This window comes from Phasianus colchicus, chromosome 13 (assembly GCF_987193195.1).
Source record: "Phasianus colchicus chromosome 13, bPhaCol1.hap1.1, whole genome shotgun sequence".
In the NCBI taxonomy this organism is placed as follows: Eukaryota; Metazoa; Chordata; class Aves; order Galliformes; family Phasianidae; genus Phasianus; species Phasianus colchicus.
In genome coordinates this window covers 20,414,616-20,433,980 of record NC_143448.1, presented here as the reverse complement: position 1 = coordinate 20,433,980, position 19,365 = coordinate 20,414,616, and the positions used below count along the sequence as shown (strand labels likewise).

At 46.2% G+C, this 19,365-nt stretch overlaps 2 protein-coding genes across 5 annotated transcripts; both read right to left on the bottom strand.

The window, feature by feature from the left end:
* Positions 1 to 6,601: 6,601 nt before the first annotated feature.
* Positions 6,602 to 12,747, bottom strand: LOC149916211 (rho GTPase-activating protein 32-like). Its single transcript, XM_090149584.1, has 8 exons — positions 12,665 to 12,747; positions 12,002 to 12,134; positions 11,402 to 11,484; positions 10,943 to 11,050; positions 10,443 to 10,588; positions 9,741 to 9,942; positions 8,804 to 8,949; positions 6,602 to 8,613 (listed from the first exon to the last, which is right to left on the bottom strand). Exons 2-8 carry the CDS (start codon positions 12,059 to 12,061, stop codon positions 8,186 to 8,188), a joined length of 1,173 nt encoding a protein of 390 aa, XP_090005710.1. The 5' UTR covers positions 12,062 to 12,134; positions 12,665 to 12,747; the 3' UTR covers positions 6,602 to 8,185.
* LOC149916210 (rho GTPase-activating protein 32-like) lies at positions 12,067 to 19,356 on the bottom strand. 4 transcript variants are annotated; one of them, XM_090149586.1, is made up of 9 exons: positions 19,265 to 19,356; positions 19,069 to 19,161; positions 16,632 to 16,709; positions 15,933 to 16,010; positions 15,126 to 15,248; positions 14,933 to 15,010; positions 14,198 to 14,279; positions 13,351 to 13,494; positions 12,067 to 12,793 (listed from the first exon to the last, which is right to left on the bottom strand). In XM_090149586.1, the coding sequence occupies exons 1-9, from the start codon at positions 19,271 to 19,273 to the stop codon at positions 12,687 to 12,689; spliced, it is 792 nt and encodes a 263-aa protein (XP_090005712.1). In that variant the 5' UTR covers positions 19,274 to 19,356; the 3' UTR covers positions 12,067 to 12,686. The 4 variants fall into 4 exon arrangements, with proteins under 4 accessions (XP_090005712.1, XP_090005714.1, XP_090005711.1 ...); XM_090149588.1 differs by having other exon boundaries at positions 16,632 to 16,688; XM_090149585.1 differs by lacking the exon at positions 19,265 to 19,356 and adding an exon at positions 17,233 to 17,405 and having other exon boundaries at positions 19,069 to 19,258.
* Positions 19,357 to 19,365: the final 9 nt, after the last annotated feature.

Below are 19,365 nucleotides of genomic sequence, written 5' to 3'. Positions count from 1 at the left end.
ATGAAATAATGAGGTTTTGGGAGCTCAATTTGGGGTGAATTAGCAAGGACTTGAACCTGGAGTTTGGCGTGAAATACTGATGGCTTGGGGCTGGAGTATGAGGTGAAATGGGCTTTGGAGCCTATTCGGATGGCAGTTTTCAATGTAAAAAACATGTTCTTTACAGTTTCCTTGCAGGAAGAGGATAAAGAAACTCTGCTTTCATGCAGGAGGGGATACAATATACCTTCAGCAGACTCCCACTATTGCTCAAGCCACCTCACTGAACTTTGACAGAAAGTTTCACTGCCTTAGAATGTGAAATTGTATCCATGTGTAGATATTTTAATTGCAGGCACAAACCTTGGAAAGGTGGGGGAAGTGGCAGCAGCACTAGATGACTCAGAAATTGAGATTCCACCTGCAAACTGTCAGGGACTAAGTAAAGAAGTAAAATTTTAATGCAGCAAAGACCAGCAAAATTGTGCAGACTTGACTGAACCAAAGTGAAGATATGTGAACTAGTGTGAACAGAAGTGAAGCCGTGCAAAATTTTACAAAACCATGTGAACTTCATGGAACCTCAGTGAAGACCAGTGATCCTGTAAAGTCTTCAGTGAACCAGGGCGGACTTCTGCAAAGCCCAGTGAAGACCCACAAACCTGTACAAAGATAACATGAATTTGCACAGACAATACAAGTAAACCAAGTGAAAACCCACAAAATTGGGCATCCTTCGGTTTATTTGGGTTTGGAATTCTGGCAATGCAACCCAACTGGATAAGTCCCTTGTAGACTGGTAGTATTTTCTTCACAAATAATGAAATCTGAATCAGTAGGACATTGTTCATGCCCTATTACCTGACTCTTACCTTACCTGGTTTCTCATTGCCTGAGTACTTCAGGTTCACAAAAGATGAAAATTAAGAAAAAAAGAAAGAAAATAAAATAAGGGGAAAAGAAAAAGAAAAAAGGGAAAAGGAAAGAGTAAAAAAAAGATGTAGAAAAAGAAATAGAAAAAGAATAATAAGAGGAAATAGAAAAGGAAATAATTAGAATTATAAAAAGAAAAATTATTAGAAAAAAAAAGAATTAGAACAGGAATAGGAAAAAGACAAAATAATTGGAATTAGGAAAATAAATAGAAAACGAATTGGAAATAAACTAGAAGAAGAATTGGGAAAGGTTGTGGAAAAAAATGGAATTAGGAAAAAAAGAACTGAAATTAGAATTACAAAAAGATAAAGGAAAAGAAAACTAATTAAGGAAAACAATTAAGAATTAGAAAAAGATAAAAAGTAAAAGAATGAAAAAGAATTAGAAAGAGTAAGAAATAGAAAAGAAACAAGAAAAAGGAAAAGGGAATTCTAATTATAAAAATTATTAGAAATAGAAACAGAAAAAGAAAATAGAATTAGAAAATGAAAGAGAAAAATAATTAGAAAAAGAAAAATGAAGAAGAATTAGGATTAGAATTGGAAAAAGAAAAAAAATGGAAAAAGAATTGGAAAAAGAACTAGAATTAGAAAATGAAAAAAGAGTGAAAAAATAAAAAAAAAACATTGGAAAACGAGTGAGAAAAAGTCTAGAAAAAGATAAAAATAGAACTATGAAAAATAAAAGAATAAAAAAAGAAAGAATTAGAAAAAATACAATTAGAGAGAAAAACAAGAATATGGAAAAGAAAATGAAAAGAAAAGGAATTGGACAAAAAAGAACTGAGAAAATAAATGGAAAATAAAATAGATGAAGAATTGGAAACAGAACTGGAAATGGAATCAAAACTGAAAAAAGAATTGGAAAATGAAAAAGAAGAGAAAGGAAACAAAAGCACTAGAGCAAGAGAAAGAATATGAAAAGGAATTAGAAAAAGAAAAACGAATGGATAAAGAAAAAGAATTAGAATGATAATTGGAAAAAGAACTGCAAAAACTGAAAATGCAAAAAGAAAAACCTGGAAACAAAAATAATTAGAAAAAGATTGAGAAAAATAAAATGAATTAGAAAAAGGAAAAATATAAAGAAAAAAATAGAAAAATATCAAGAATTAAAATGAGAAGTAGAAAAAGATTTAGAATCAGAAAAAGAAAAGAAACTGATTCAGGAAAAGGACAGAAAACATCGAAAACAAATTTTAAAAAAGAATCAGAAAAGAATTAGAAAATGTAAAAGAAAAAAACTGAAATAGAGAAAATGAAAAGGATGTGGATTGGGGAAAAGATTTGGAATGGGGAAAAGAAAAAGAACTACAATTAGAAAAAGAGTTGGAGCTGGAAAAAAAATGAAATAGAAAAAAGAAAAAAAAGAGTTGGAAAAAGAATTAGAGAAAGAAAAAAACAAGGAGTAGAATAAGAATTAGAAAAAGAATTAGAGAAGTCATTAGAAAAGGAGAAAAGAAAATGAAACAAGTATTAGAAAAAAAACAAAGTATTATAAAAAGAAAACGAAGAATTAAAGTTAGAATGAGAAGCGGTAAAAGGAAACGAAAAGGAATTGGAAAAAGAAAAACAATGAAAAAAAGGAAATTTAGAAAAAAAAACTAGACAAATAATTAGAATTAGACAAAGAAATAGGAAAAAAATGGAAAATTATCCAGAAAAAGAGAACGCAAGAACTACAATTAGAAAAAGAACTGGGATTCAAAAAAGAAAAAAAGGAAATAGAAAAAGGAAAAAGACTTGCAACAGGAAAAAGAAATAGGAAAAGAATTAGAAAAAAAATAGAAAAACAAAATAGATTAGAAACAGGAAAGAAAAAACAGATTTAGAAAGAGAAAAAGAGAGATTTAATAAAAGGAATGGAAAAATAATTGGTAAAGGAAAAAGAAATGGAATGAGAATTGGAATGGGAATTGTAATATGATGAAGAAAAAAATATGGAAAGGAATATGACAAAGAAAAGGAACATAATGAAGAAAAAGAAAGAAAATTGGAAACGGAAACAGAATTGGAAACAGAATTAGCAAAAGAAAGAATTAGAGGAATAGAAAAAGAATTCAAAACAAAAAAGAATTGGAAAAAGACTTGAGAAAAAAAATTAGAAAGAAAAATAAAAGGAAGTAGAAAAGGATATAAAAGAATTAGAAAATGAAAAGGAGAAAAAAGAAAAAGGTAAAAAGGAAAAGAAAGGGAAAAAACAAATTAGAAAATTATTCAGAAACAGCAATGAAAAAAATACAAGGAACTGGAAAAGGAATCAGAGAAAAGGAAAGCATTACAATTAGAAAGCGAATTAGAAAATGAAAATAAATTAGAAAAAGGGGGGGAAATAAAAAAAAAAAAACCACGAAAGAGAACTGGAAAAGAAGTAGTTAACTCTAGAAACCCCAAGTCATACACGGCCCTCACTGGAAGCCTGTTTTGGAGCCTACCTCTTCTTTTTGCATCTCACTTGGTCAAAGCAGAGCAGTCAGCATTTGGGTCGCTGTAGCTCCAATGAGGCACAGATTGACAACATGAAACACTAGAAAAGAGAAACAAGAAACACTGCATAACGGCAAGAAATGATATTAAACCCAAAAAGAAAAGAACAAACCCAAGTTTGGTAGGAGTGGCAGAAGCCGCAGACATCCCATTGGTAACTGGGAGCCTAAGCCAGCTACTGTGGACGTGATGAGTGTTGGTCAAGCTAGAGTTGAACTCCATCAGGGTACGTTTGGACTTTGTGAGCCCTAGAAGACAAGGAGAGAGAAGGAACCAGGCGGCGGATGTGAGAGGCAGTGCCAGTGGAGCATCCCTTCAAGGGACACTTCTCCTGTCTCACCCAGGACAGCTTCTCTCCTGTTTTTTTTTTCTTCTCAGGGTCTGCATGCTTTGTTTTGTTGGCACACCGCATCTGCCTGGCCAGAGAGAGATATGGAGACCAAGTGGAACACTTGCTTGTAAGTATATGGTGGGGAAGATGGTGTAAAATAAGAACATCTGGTGAACACAAAGTCAGCACGAGGGACAACCAATGCCATGAATATAGAACCTCTACAAGCATGGGAGTGGCCTCAGGGGTCAACATAGCTAGTCGGACAAAATAAGGAGTGCATCTTGGCACCCATCTATGGCTCTGGTTTCCTGCTGTAACCACCAAGAGCCTCAGTACTGTCCTCACACGGCTCAGAGGGCCACAGTTCTCCAATGCTACCTGTTGAACACAAGACAAGATCTTCTAATAAGGATGAAGGAATCACCCCTTCGAAGCATGTGGGCATGTCTAATACTGCAACCCAAAGAGATCAGGAAGGGCAATAGCATCTGGAGTCTCCAGTCCTGGAAGGAGAAAAGAAACCTCCACATGAGATACTAAACAACACGGGTTAGTAAGACTTAGGTGTCATTCTAGAAACCACAAGTCATACACAGCACTCACCCGAAGCCTGTTTTGGAGCCTACCTCTTCTTTTTGCATCTCACTTGGTCAGTGCATAGTAGTCTGTGTTTGGGTCATTGTAGCTCCAATGAGGAGTCAATTAACAGCCTGGAAAACAAAGGAAAGGAAGAGAAACACTCCATAATGGCAAGAAATGATACTGAACCCAAAAAGAAAAGAACAAACCCATGCTATTTGGGAGAGACAGAAGAGCTATTAGTACTGACAAACAACACAAGATGGAAGCAGAAACAACAACATAAAATACTCACGTTATTAGTTCTAATGCAGAAACAACATTCCATTCCTACATAAGTACACAAACACTGTGTAACTGCACAAAATGACCATGACCACTTTTGAGGAGCATGCTGCTCCATGAGAGCTCATGCAGTGGGAGAATGAGGAAAGGCTGAATCCAGGTCCATGATCTCTTTTGGTACCATGTGGGGTAGCTTCTGGAGACTGCAGGACTCTGGCATGACAAGCAGCCCACAGGCAGGAACAGGATAGCATCAAGATCTGCTAGCGAGGAAGAAAAGGAAATCCCTGAATCTTCTTTCTCCACAAGCATTTGGGATTCTTTCTTCTTTGCAGGAAAAAAAAAAACCAACTCCATTGTGATTCAGTCCCAGCACAATTATTAGGTATATGGTATGTACCAAAACATTGCATATTGTTAGGACAAAAGCTGTGGCATAGTTAGTGAGAGGATCACAAGTAAAATTAACTAGATGTCACCAAGATTAAAATTCTCTTTGAAATTTGTTTGCATTGTCCCAAATCACCTTTCAAAATTCAGTGGGTAAAGCATTTCTTTTACCTTCCACAACTTAGAGCTAGGGAGACATTATTTGAATTATGGCAAGTGCATCTACAATTAACTGGTGGACTTTTTATATTAGTTCTTTCCCACTGAGATAATACACTAGATAATAACTGCTGATTTGTTCCCAGTGCTGATAGGGAAAACTGCAGGGGTGTAGCAATGCACATAGATCACTTGTTAATCTGACACCCTAGTTTTATTCTTTATCCTGCATCTCTCCGGAGTTGGGGGCAATCGGCCAGTGCTATCCTGGCCCCATTCATTTCCTGAATACATTTAATCACTGTGTTTAACCATGGTTGAAAGGGTTAAGCCTCTGTTAGAATTAGAATTCAGTCCCATATGCCCAGTACAGCAAATATGGGCATGGCCCCATGAGCAGCCAGTGACTGTGATAAGGTCATCATAAGCAATTACAAAAATTAAACTGAAGAAGATTCCTGTCCAAAACAGTGACTAATGATACCATGGGGATCCCAGAGAAAGGAACAGAGCGAGAAGGGAACATGTGAGGCACAGAAATAGGATCAGCATTCATTAGCATTTGGAAAACAAGAGAGAACTTCCCGGTTCCAAAGGAACCAAGGTTAGAGGAAGCATAACTGGAAAAGAAAACAAAACAAACATGAAACTTCCTGGTCCCAAGTGAAGCAAAGTTAGAAGGTAGGTGAAATCCAGATAGCTAATTATGTACATTTCCTCCTGATCATCTTGAGCCTTTCAGATGTATTTGTTAAGAGTCTCCCTGAGGGTTAAAGGGACAGGACCAGTGTGGGGCAAATCAATCAACACTAGTTGTCCTGGGGAGTAATCATCCCAATAATCAGCTCTTTGAGTAAGGGACCACAGGGCACAGTGGTTGCCAGTGGTGGTCCCCAGTAACCCTCTGATTCCTTTTCAATCAACAGGATCTGATCTCCCACTGTTAGTGGCACTTTCCACACATACTGATTTCCTAGGTGTGTAACCAAAATCCTTCCTTTATTTGGCTAGTTCTGTAGCAGAATAGGGAGACCTTCTCGATACAAACATCAGAATACCCACTTTCAGTCTCTTCATATGCATGCCCAGTTTCTATCAGAAGGCAGACAAGGATCACCAGGTTTTCTGATTTGTCTTTGTAATCAATTCCTGCAAGGACTGAATAATTTGGGTTTCTGCCGTGTGCTGTTCATTGTGGATCTCTACGGCAGCAGTAAGAGCAGCTCCTGGAACTGCACAAGTGATTGATTTTCCCTTTTCCTCCACCATACGAGTTTGCTTGTGGAGGGAATCTATATGATCCACAACTCCCTCTAAGTTGGGCCAATTATTCTGTGCCCAATTCATCTCCATGGGGGAGAATTTGGCACCATGCTTTTCTAAGAGGTCAAGGAGCAGATTCCTGCCCTCATTCCTTTTTTTTCTTAATTTCCTTTTTTTTTTTTTTTTTTTTTTAAATGATCATGACTCAAAATGAGGAGCAATCTCTTTGGGGGGGCAAACACATACTATCAAAGTCTCAACAATTTACTCCTTACACCCCCAAAGTGTACACACATACTCTCTTCTACCCATAGGACACTTGCTGCTACCACCTGGACACATTCAGGCCAACCTCGAGATACGGGGTCTAGTACTTTGGACAAATATGCAATAGGCTTTCTCTAAGATATTTATAAGCATTGTTGGAAATAGCCAAATAATTTTCCAGGACAGTATCTCTTATCTTTATATCTATCTTTATTTGTAATGGCGGGCCTCCTGCAAGCAGGAGAGCGCACAGAAAACAGTGTTACATCTTTTATCCCCTACTGCCCGACCCTTATCTCTGTCTTCTCTGGCTCTTCATTGGCTGAGTACTGCAGGTTCACACTCTTTCGCAACGCTTCACTAATCGTACCAATACCAAATAAACACAAATCCTTACCACCCAACCACAAATATCTTAATTGGTCGACTGCCTTCTAACAACTGCTTTCTTAACAAACATCTGGTCGTAACTTTTGGATGTCTGCTTTACAACATAGACATAACCTCTTAACTGCTTCATTACCCCCCAGCATTTGTGTCCTTTGCACTGGGTCATTGTTCAGGTCATCCGTCTGTCCTTGCTTAGAGATAAGCTTGGAAGGAGGACAGAGGGCGGTATCTTGGAGCCTGCCTATGACATCCTAACGTTCCCACAGAGTGGGACAGTTCTGCTTTGTGTAAAGGCCCCGACTACTTGAGAGTTTGTTCAATGGACTTCACTTCTGCTGGCCTAATGAACAACCTTACAGTACGTTTCCCAAGTCAGAATATTATCTCTCGGTGCTGCCCGGACAGCTCCAGCTGCCGCCGCGCTGTCCTGCGGGGCGGCCCAGGCGGCAGGAGCGGCGCACTGCGAGGAGAGCCGCGCCTCCGACAGCCGGCTCCCAACGCTCGCTCCCGCGCACGGCGGCTCGGCCAACGGCAGCCGGCGGAGCTACCGCGGACCAAGGAGACCCCGGGGGCGGGGCGCTGCCGCCGCTGCCCAATCAGAGGCAGGGGGCGGGGCAAGGGAGATGCTGCTCAAGGTGAGCTCCTCCTGCCGCAGCGTGATGACGACAGGTCTGCACGGCCAGCTCCTAGGTCGGAAGCCAGGAATGGACACGGCAGGAGGAGAGAGGCGTTAGGGAGCAGCCGAGGCTTCGAAATGCATCAAAAAGCCCTGAAAAGCATCACAAAGCCACAGCCAGGAAGCTCGGGATTATCACGAGCAGCATCCAGGATGCTAAACATCATTTGCTACCATACCAGATGGTAGCTGAGCTCTCGCTGCAGACGTCCCAAAGCCAGACAGAACGGGAACAAACCCAGAGCTCTGCTGCGCGCACCCCACAGCCATCGCGTTGCAAGCTGGCGTGCCTTGCTCTTCGTTGCATTCGTCCCAGTCTCTGTGAATGAAGACTCGGAAGGCAGTCAAGGCGTTGATTGAGCACGAGCGTGCTTTTATTATTATGTAAAAGACAGGAGGGCGTGAGAGGTCCAGGGTAAAGATGGGACTCATCCTCTCTTGTCACGGAGAGAGTGGCTCAGAGCTCTCAGTGCTGCTGCCCGGTGCCTGGGGCTGGAGGCCTGATTCTAAGTCCCCCTCCAAGAGGCTCGGCTTCTCCTCAGCGACGCTGACCTGCTCCTGCGTGGAGGTGCTGCTGTCGGGGCACTCGGACTGTGCTTGGGCTGGGCTGCACTGCAAAGGCACTGGGTCACAGTCCAGGCTGGTGACTGTGGTGTCCAGCAGGCTCAGGTCAGCATCTTCAGCACAGCCGGGAGAAATGAGGGCGTGAACTTGGATGAGCTCCTTCTCTCCATTGCTGTTGTTATGTGGAAGGCTGTCATCTGAACCACAGTGACTCGTGCTTCCTAAGAGCCCTCCATCGATGGAAGCACACAGCGCACCATCGCTACTTGCCCCGGCTCTTCTGGGTAGACAAGGGCTCGATTCACCTAGGAAGGATACACAGGGGTTAGTGTCAAACTTTCACAAGCTGAATTATGAAAGTGGCTCTTGATCAGGGGTGATCTGAAGATGCTAGGTATCTCCTCTTAGCGTTCCAACCTATACAAGTCCACTTGTATTGCATGAATTCTATGTCGCTGAAAAGCAAGGCTTTGAAAGCTGGATTCGCACCCTTACCTGCCAGCACCACGACTTCCGTCTCTGAGGGCTCCCTGGGACTGCGCTGCAGTCGGCGTTTGGCCACAGAGGATGGTTTCCGCAGGCTGAAGCAGGAACGCCAACTGCCAGCTGGTGATTCCTTCATCTTGCTGGGTGGACGTTGTCTGGAGAGAGAAAACAGTGACTGGTGTGAGTTGTGCGTGGTGCGGGGTGAGGGAAGAGCTGCACTGAGCTCTTGCCAACAGTTGCTTGTTCCTGGCACCGCCTGGTTTCCGCTGAAGCACAGCTTAGAAACTCGCTCTCTTTCAAGCAGTTGAGGACGGTTCCACTCCTATAGCTCAGCCCTGAAGTCTTGCTGGCTAAATTCCCCTAAACTGTGTCAAGCAAGATGCAGAGCACGTGAGCAAAGGTTCCGCGGCTGTACAGGACAGCATCTAAGGGATGGCTCTTCTGGAGCCGGCAGGCGTAACTGCTTTCTGAGGAACCGTGCAGCCATAAAGGAAATTCAAAAGCACCTCTGACTCTGACATCAACACCTCATCGGCCCCATCTCACCGCCAAGTTTAGTTTCTAGTGCCAGCAGGTCTGACCAGCAGCTCTGCTTAGAGGAGAACCGGAACTGGTTTCAGGCATGTGGCCCCGACAGCTGGAAAACCCCAACATTTCAAGGTAGAGCCAGCTCAGGCCAGGGTAGACGTCAGCATGGCTTTATACATCTCGTGACTGCGTGCCCAGCAAGGAAGGAATGGCAGCCTCGTGTGGCTAAACCGAATATGTTAGTTGAATCTCAGAGTCCAAAGGGAGCAGAGATTCACTGCAACAATTCACTTCAGGCACCGTTACTTTAATTTAGCTTCCACATGTTTTGGCGCAAGAAATAATGGGGGAAAAAAAAACAACAACACAACCCACCCAAACAATGATGACGGTTGCTGGAAAACAAAGTCCTCTTTACCTTTCAGATGGAAAGTTGATGATTGTGTGGAATTTCCCCTGTACAGCTGTGGGGCCTTCTTCCACTTCTATGTCCCTGCTCTGTGTCACAACGGAAGAGCTGCTGTGGCCTCGCCTCTGAGCCTGTGCCTCCTCCAGGGTGAGCAGCTTTGTGGCAGGAGAAGACACCCACGCAGACTTGGGCCCTGAGAGAGAACCGTGCCCTGTAAGGGAAAGCCACAGGTAAGAGCGAGGATCACAAAGCAGCACCACAGCCATCACAGTTCTGGGGAAGATGCTATAGTTTTCTCAGACCTGCTTATCTGAGCCACTAGAAGAAGAGGAGGTCAGAATAAGCATGTGGTCAGAGGTATGTTTAAGGCAGAGGACAGAGTCATAATTAATAAGAGCAGCTCACTGTATCGAAATGGGCAAAGAAAAACCCTAGAAAGCGGGGGCAGGGAACTCAGAAAGCTTCACTGCCACACTTTCATCAAGCTTCACCTGCATGCAAAACATCGTAACGACAGTGACGTTTTTTTTCTCATTGTAAAGTTTGGACTTGGACATTCTCAGCATCCAGCAACAGGATGCCAGATTCTAATCTAAGCCCAGAAGTCTGCTGTCCCCTCGATAGAAAAAGTGTATTTCAAAGATCTTGGAGAAGGCCTGGATTTGATCAAGGTGTCTGATCAAGATAAAGCTCATGGAGGAAGACACTCACCTGCTCCATCTGCCATGTCTGATCCGGATTTGGAGCAGAAGAGGACATCTGCGTGGTTGATGATGAATTCCACCACAGCCGACTGCGTCTGCAGTTCCATGCAGGCGGCTCTTCCGCTGGCGCAGGCAGACTCGTTCTGCTGTGATCTGTAGAAAAGGCAGATTTTAGCAGTCATTTATCCAAGATCCAAGTTTCCCCAAGTCTGGATTGTTGCAGCCAAAAGCTGTCAAATTGGGCTCCGGAGGCTTCCGCGGTGATGCCGCTGAAGAAATTCTCCTGGATGGTCAAGGACACACCAGTCCCATCTAAACAAGAGGGCAGAAATTGTCATCTAGAAATTGTGCCCGTGCGGTTGGAGAACAGCCCAGGCTCTTGCTCTGCCGTCAGCCACTTACTACAGTGTACAGGAGAAGAGCACATTCGACGGAGAAAAAGGTAGATTGCATTTTTTGCCGGAGAACAGATCCAAGCAGTGTGTTGAAATGGAGAAAGAAGTTTACCTTAAGAGGTTTGGAGCCCACACAATCGCTAAGTTCTTAGCGTGCATGTTTGTCACGGAACAGTTCCCGGCTAGACGAGCCAAGTGTCTTATCAGGTATTCCAGTGTCCTGGAAAATCAGAGAGGCAAATATTCAGCACCAATGAGCACGCGGTGCTGCGGTTCACAGAGCAAAGCCTCAATGCATGTTATTGCTACTGTCACTGAAGATGAAGTAGATCCAACTTGACTAAGTGCCACACTGTGGCACCAAGCCCCAGCACAGCACAGCTGCAGCCACCAGCTGCACCAACTGTGCCCCCGTGCCCAGGAACCGACCCAATAAATTAACCCCGTGTAGCCTTAAACTGCTTCAACATACGCAGGCATCATGTTGCCAGCATGAGACAAGCCTGGAATCACACCACTGCCCTCTGAAGTGCAGCATGGCTGAGCTCAACAGAGTGAGGGCAGCACTGACCTGTAGTGAGGAGCGGGCAGCTGCTGGATGACGTCCTGCATTCTGACCAGCTGCTCCTCATCTGTAGCGGCACCAACAGCCTCCTGGAATAGTGCAGAAAGGGACTGAGACACAAATCAGGCTAGATACCTGCCACAGGGTCGGGAACTATGGGGACAGCGTGCTGTTGGTCTGCGCCGAGACAGATTTTACGCCTTCCAGGAGGCATCTGGGGAACATAGCGGCACGCAGCTGGTGCCATCAAGGCCAAGGAGTCCAAGCAGCGGGCCGGTTTACAGCCTGATTGCGCAGCTCAGCTCCTCAAGCTTCAAGTGCACTTTGCTATCAATCCCACTTCCATTCTATAAATACTTGGGGAATAGAAAAACAAAACAAAAGAAAAAACAAAAAACATGAATTCTCTCAAGCTTTGTGAATATGGAAATAACCGCCTCCTGGGACCACCGAAAATGGCATCCATATGATGCATGATGTGGCAAAGACATACGAGTAAACCCCACGGGGCTAACAGAAAAAGGGCCTCAGAGCTGGGGCACTGCTGCAGCCATCTCCCAAGAGGCCCAGGGAAGAGGTAAAGGAAAGACGTTGCCTTGTGCTTACCGAGAACTTGTCATACAGCTGGTCGGTCAGCAGAGGGTTCGGGAGCTCCCTGAAGTACATTTTGCAGACGGAGCTCACGCTGTGAGTGTCGCGGATGGTTAGCTCAGGAATCTGCTCAGACTCAAATTCTTGGCTGGAGAGAAGGACACAAAAACGGGCGGGGGGGTTGAGAAAGAGGAAAACAAGTCAAAAGCCACACCAAATATAATCAAGCATTGGAAGGGCTTCCCGATTAACAGGAGAAAATGAACACTCAGTCACCAGCACCACACGAGCCATGCTGGATGAGATGTTTCCAAAAGGAGACCTTTTCGTTTTGCTAAGGCATTTCCCGTGACTCTGACAACTGGCTGCCTAGTCTACAATCCTAAGCCAGGAGCCCGGAGCAGCAAGGAGGAGTGTGGGCTGCTCCAAAGGGCTCTGCAAACAGGAGGAAACGGGAATGAGAGCTGGCAGCGGTGACACCGCAGTCCCCCACAGCCTTCCAGTGCTCCGAAGGACAGAAGGAGAACTTCCTGCTCCAGCAAGTCTGCTGAACGCCCCGTGTTCCTATCAAACAGTGACAAGCCTGGCGCACCACTGCTGAGCGCACGCTGCCTGCACAGAGCTGCCCCACGGCGCAGGCCTCTGAGCACCCACAACAGGGCACGCGCCCCTACTGACCGCTGTGTCAGTCGCAGCACTCTTACTGCAGTCTCTGGATGTTGGACGCGACGCCGGACAGCCGGTATATCCCTTGCACTACGCCGTGCTGCTCAATGAACTCGGCGCAGCTCTGGAGGACCTGGGGGACTAAAGAACACGTGCCAGCGGTTACTTGAGCTCCTCATTCAAGTACTGGTTCAGGCTGTGCTCCTGTCAAATCTCATCCACTAAGCCCAGCCAGGCTACTGCTTAGTTCTTCCTTACAGAAGAAAGCTGTCCAAGACGAGGAAACTGGACAGACGTGTTCCTTGCATTCAAGAAGTGTAAGGACCTAGGAATCAGCCTGGAGAAAGTAATTCTGGGGAAGCCGGAGACACTGCAAGTCCCACCACAGCTCCCATGGGAATGAAAGGAGGTGGGAAATCTCATGTCCAGGAGAGCAGGGAAACATATGCAGGACACTCTCCTTGGCCAAAAGGCTTCCCTTCTTTTCAGGCTAGCGTGGGATTGGCTTACAGGCTTTGGTTTAAGCAAATACAAACGTGCTTGTCTCTTAAGAGCATTAGCCTCAGTTTATCTTTCAGCCATCAACTTCCATTACACGTTTCTCCACCGGTACCAACCTGCCCCTTTGCTAGATATGACCTCCCTTTCATCTTTAGATGCCCAACAGAGGAAGATCTCAGGAACGGGCTGTCCCTTACCATCGCGACCAGAGTGGAGAAGATGCTCTCCCAGGTCACAGCCAAACACCCTTTCCTTCTCCACCTCCCGCTCTTTCGGTTTCTTTGGGCGGGCCTTCACCAAGGAACGAAGGAAGGTGACGAGCTTGCCGCGTTTCTTTGGCACTGCACAACAGGAAGAAACCAGTTCATTTCAGGTTTGGCTCAGTTGGACAAGGCCGAGCATAACACATTCTACAGAGCACGTCAAAACGGGAAGAACATTAACAAGTACATAGAAAAACGGATTTTCTCCCATCCCTGCAGGAGGAGCCAAAGGCCAGGTTGGATGGGGCCCTGGGCAGTGGGGTCTAGTCTCACATTAGATGTGGAGGTTGGTTGGCAGCCCAGCCTGAGGCAGGGGGGTTGGAACTTGATGATCCTTGAGCTCCCTTCCATCCCAAGCCATACTAGGAGGATTCTATGATTTCCCCAAGTCCACTCATAAACACGGGAGGATCGGGCCAAATCTCTGCGCGTTCCGATGGAGTTTAATGCACTCCTCTTGCTTGGCTTGCTCAACTTGAGGATTAAGGATCCTCTTGAAAAGTCACGTTCTGATCAAGCATATCACTAGCACAACCAGGCCTCTAGCTGTCCACCAGGGACACTGGCTGTTCTCAACCTCGTACTGACTCGCAGAAGAACTGCCTTTGCCCTCCTTCATTCTCATTGCCTACAAAACACCAGCCATATGCCCCATGATATGCCTGAAGGATCATCAGCACAGACTATAACACGGGATGGATAAAGGAGGTATTAAACACAGAACACACCCAAAAAGAGACGCCATTTTGCTTCCCTGCACCATCAAATGTAACATCTGTACCTGGCTTTGGCACTGAACTGAGGAGAGACTCCGGAATTTTTCCATTGATGAGCTCCACGCACTCACTTGGGAAAAATCCAACCTGTAACAAGAAAAAAAAGAGAGGTGCAATACTGAAGGCAGCATTTCTCAGGCCTGAACTGTTCAACCAAAAGCCACCTAACATTTTCCTCGGAACGTGCTTGCCTGACGCTCCGTAAGACTATCCAACAAAAAGTGGCCTGCATAAAAGTAATAATTATTCAACATTTGCAGCCAAAAGACCTACAAAACAAATAATTGCTTCTGTAGAAGATGTAGAAGAAGAAAGTTCTTGCTGACTGAGATGCAGCTGCAATAATCCCCAGCTCCGAGCTACCCAGCATTCTGCAGCCAGCAGCAGCAACAAGCACGCGGAGGGTCTGTTACCCTACCTCAGCTGACAGGCAGTAACTTCCTAAAAGACACTAACTTCACGTTCTGCATGGGTGCAAGCAAAATACTCTGAGACACTGAAACACTGTCTTAGCTGCTGCATTTCCAAAGCTGGGGTTCAGTGGCCGTGACCTGATGCATATTGTGAAGGCTCTTGCTTCTAAGTGAATTGAGGAGACAGTTTCCTACAAAGACCATCTCTGACACCGACACAGGGAAAATGTTTACATCCATGAGCCATCCTGTGCAGGCAGCGCAGCTCTTAGCCGAGATTCCCGACCTGACCGAAGTTGCTCTCTCAAGTCTGAAGCTTGTGCCTACCTGAAAGCCATGCTTGCCTCTCCACCAGGGGGTCAGCTCCTTTGGTGGCATATCAGTAACGCACACGATGTCTCCCACCTGCAAAAGACTGCAACCTCACCAAACATTCTGAAGGTATCTGAGAATATTCCTGATGCGTTCACACCTTATACTCTCCTGTACATGACAACTAGGAACGCCCTTAACTGCTTACCTCAAAGGAGAGTTCATCCGGTGCCTGGGCAACGTATCTCTTAAGAACATGGGCAGCAGCAACAGCTGGAATATTTACAGGAGACTCCTCGTGGATCAGCAGGGGCTTCCCATTGTTCTCAGTCTGAAACAGAGAGCACAGGCCATGGTGAGGAGCTGAGGACAAACGAGGACAATTTCAGAGCAAGGAGCACATCTGCAGAGAAAGATCCTTATCATGAGTGCTTAACAAGAAACTGCAAGTCTAATAACAGCTGTTTCTCTTCCTGGTGTGCAGCAGTATGGCCAGGCAATGTAAAGATGCGTCTCTCTCTACCCAGACTAAGAGGACAAACACCCCAACCGAGAGGACTCCTGGAGTTTTATAAACTTGCCACGCTTGCAGTACTGTCTTGCCAAAGAGGAGCGTAAGAGTCTGCTTGCTTCCTGTAACCTATTGCTTGGAGACCTCAGCCATGGACTGGACACAGGAGCTGGTCCACTGACCCAATCCTTGGCTCACTACAAGTGCCTGCTTCCCTTAACTTACTGAATATGAGAACTTGGTCTTTGGGTGACAAAATCCAAGCAGGATGGGGAAAAAGCTTCTGCATGTTTATAACGCTCGATCTGATTCTGTCGGTACTATAACGTCCACGGCCATCTAGATGCTCGTAGCAAGGACATGAAGCTTTTCAGGCAGCTTTTCAGTGACACCGATAAAGCTGGAAGGATTCTCCCTCTCTTGAAAAGCAGGAGAGCTCATCTGCAGCTCACTCTGCCGGCTCAAGTCAGCAGAACAAAGACCAATCAGAGCTTCATACTCTACCTCCATTTGTGCCAGGTCAGGCCCACAGCTGATCTCGCTGCACGCGATGCCCATCACAGCAGGCACGACAAGCTGGAACTGAAAAGAGAGACTTCTTCAGAACTACCCTCAGTTACCCACTGGCATAGGCAGGTGTTCTAGAAACAACCACTTTGTTCAGTCAATTCAAACGAGACAGCCTATTACGCAGCAGTTTACCAAGTCGCTATCCCTCTGCTAGCAGATGGGGACTCCGGCACAAAGCAGCAGATGCGCTTGCTCAGAGCACTCCGACAGCACAGTAGCAGGGCAGTGAGAGGAGTCACTGCTGGGGGTGGATCTGCTCCCTAGCGCCCGGCTCCCACCAGTTCACCTCCAGCGCCGGCCGCAGCCTTCCACACGGATTTCCTCTGCTTGCATCTCTGCTGTGCTCCCCACAGCTGTCGTGCGCACACGCAGCCGAAGCACGCATGCTCATGGTCACGTTGTGCAGCCCTGCACAAACCGGGACTAGGACTCCTTGCCTAAGGGATTGGTTTCCTAAAGACTAGCTGGTCACAGCATCACAGACAGCATCCTTCTGAGGGCTGAGCTGGAGGGAAAGTGGAATAACTCTACACGTGACCAGTGTCCTGTCAAGGCTGGATGAGGCTGTGTTACTAAACACGGTGCGACGCAGGCTGCAAAACCACATCGGGGGGGACAACGTGTGGCACATACCAGGCAAGAGATCAGAACAAGTTCCTTGAAGCCGCAGCCGTTTCTTGTCACTTTGCTCTGTTCTTCCGCGAGCAAAAGCTGCATCAAAGGAGAAGGCAGAGGGCGGGGAGAGGAGAGAGAAAGAGCTGATCAGTGAGCTTGCACAATTTAACAAAGAAGACAAGGAAAAAGCCCTGAGACAAATGCCACCTCTATGCTTTGGAATGTAGCTACTGAGTGAAAATTATGTCTGATGGTCAAGAGTAAGCAGCATGACACTACCAGCTCCGCCAGCCAGCAGCTTTCAACACCTCACTGTCCACCTGTCTATCTCACACTGTCTCAGCTTACCTACAAGATGCTGCACAAGACGGTGTGAAAACGAAGGTACTCAGTCGATGCACAAGTGCAACAAGCTAGCTACTCAGTCAGAGCTCAAGCGCTCCAATGAAGGGACGCAGCAGGCACTGCTCCTCCCCTCATTCTAGCTGCTTATGACATCACTAAGGGCCACCAGGCTGCTCCACCATGACAGACAAGGTGGGGAAGCAAGACCACGTCACAAGACCAGAAGATTCCAACACTCCAACAGTCTAGAATCAGAGGGCAGTTGGAATTCTACCTCAGCCAAATCCTGGAGAAGCTGGCACGGGGTCATCATGACCAAAGCGCAGGACCCGGCGCTTGCTCTTGTTGAGCCTCGTACAACCGGCCTCAGGCCATCCTTCTGCAGGGCCTTCCTACCCTCGGGCAGATGGACACTTCCTCCCAGCAGCATACCTTGCAGTGCAGGGCCTACATAAAATCCACACTAGAGTCCTTTGTTTCATTCAAGAGCACGTTACAGCACGTATCTATTTCACCGTAAGGAAATCAAGGAAGAGACGGGAGAAACACAGAACTGCTACGAGACTGCTATATACATTTCTTTCCCAAGTGGATTTTTGCCTTTTTGCTTCCAGGATGACCTCATTTTGTTCTCCCCTTCTTGTGGGGAAGCTGCCTCCAGTTCCTGAGGTTCAGGAGACAGCATGAAACACGACACTAAGACAAACGCTTGTCGTGGGCGAGGGGTGGCTGTGCTTTGCCAGGCATACGGCGGGGCAGTAAGTGCCACACGGCAGCCCCAAGCCAAGCCCTGCATTCAGTCACTGTGGCCACAGCTGATGCATCGCTGCCAGAACGTATCCCAGGATACAGGTGGACGCAGGCACTCCTGCTCCTTCTGCAAAGCCATCCTCTGCAGAGCCCATTAGGTGCTGCTCAGTGCTATGCCAACCAGGCTCCCGTTTACTGCAGCCCTGGGATAAACACGCGTGTACTCTTCTGTGCAGCAGTGAGCTCCAGGGATGAAGCACAGAGGGTAAGCCAACAGAATCTACTGCTGACTCCATCAGCTCCTTCTTCTACCAACCATGGGCAAACACTGTGAGACAGAACATAAGGGGAAAAGCACTTCTGCTCACACGCCTGCAATGGAATTCAAAACAGCTATTGCAAGAAGAGCTCGTAGGGTAAACCTAGCCTCAGAGACACAAACACACCAGGTTCCAGGAAATAGCATGGCACATTGTTGATGAAACGCTGCTTCGTTGCTTGGAGAGCACGCAGCATGCCGCTTTGACAGGCACAGCAGTGCTGCGACGTCCAAGCTGGGCACCAAAACCTCTCCAGCATCCCTGGCCAATGCTGCCAGGGAAATGCAACACCTGCATCCCTATCTGGCTTACGGCACACACACTGGGGGGCTGCCTTAGTCTCAGGTGGGAGGGATTTTTCTTCAGAGTATCTGGTATGATGCTATGTTTGGGTTCTAGGAGAAAAATCACACCGATAACACCCTGATCTTTATAGTTTCTGACAAGCAAACTTGCACAGAGCCAAGGCCATTCTCAGCAAAGCTCTCAACAAGGAGCTGGGAGGGAACTGAATTAAGACAGCTAACGTAAACTGGCCAAAGGGATATTCCATACTATATGCCATCAAGTGGAAGGAGTTTTGAAGGGGATGAGAGTACATCTCACTCTCTTTTATTGCTTGGCGGCTAACTGGACAGTGGTTGGCAGGTGGTGAGCCATTGCTTGTACATCACTTGCAATACATTCATATATATATTCAGAACTACTTTTATCTCAAAAACATGAGTTTTACTTCTCTTTTTCCACCCAACACTCTCCCCCATCCCACGGGGAACAGGGGAGTGGGCAAAGGACTGCGTGGTGCTGAGCCACCCACCGGCTTCAACCACAACAGGGCCGCGGGGCAATGGGAGCAAGCACAGAAATAAAACACAGAAACTCGCTGTTCCTTGGGCTCGTGGCTGCCACAAAGCTCGTGTTTTAGTGATGCAGAGTACTGTATCTCCAGCTATTGTGTGTCTTGTTAACCACAAGCTCAGCTATGAGCTGTCACCACAAGCAAAAGATAAACGTAAACAAAGGCTTATATCCACACGTACCAATCTGGGTGTGAGCAATAAAAGCCCATTGGGCCATGGACAAGGCAGGCAGCACATAGGCAGGAAACAGGAAGGAGTTGAACTCCAGCTCTCCTACACAAAAGAAAGGGAGAGCACCACGGGAGGAGTTACGACACAGCTTCAGAGCTTACAGAGCCCTGAGATTTCCAAAGAACGGTGCCAGGGTAACTCTCACCATTCCCATGCAGGGGTCTTCCCAGACACTTCAGCTGCTGACTTCCACTTCCTCTGTCATGTGTAGAAAGTCCAGGTGACAAATGCTCATTTCGTCTGGGT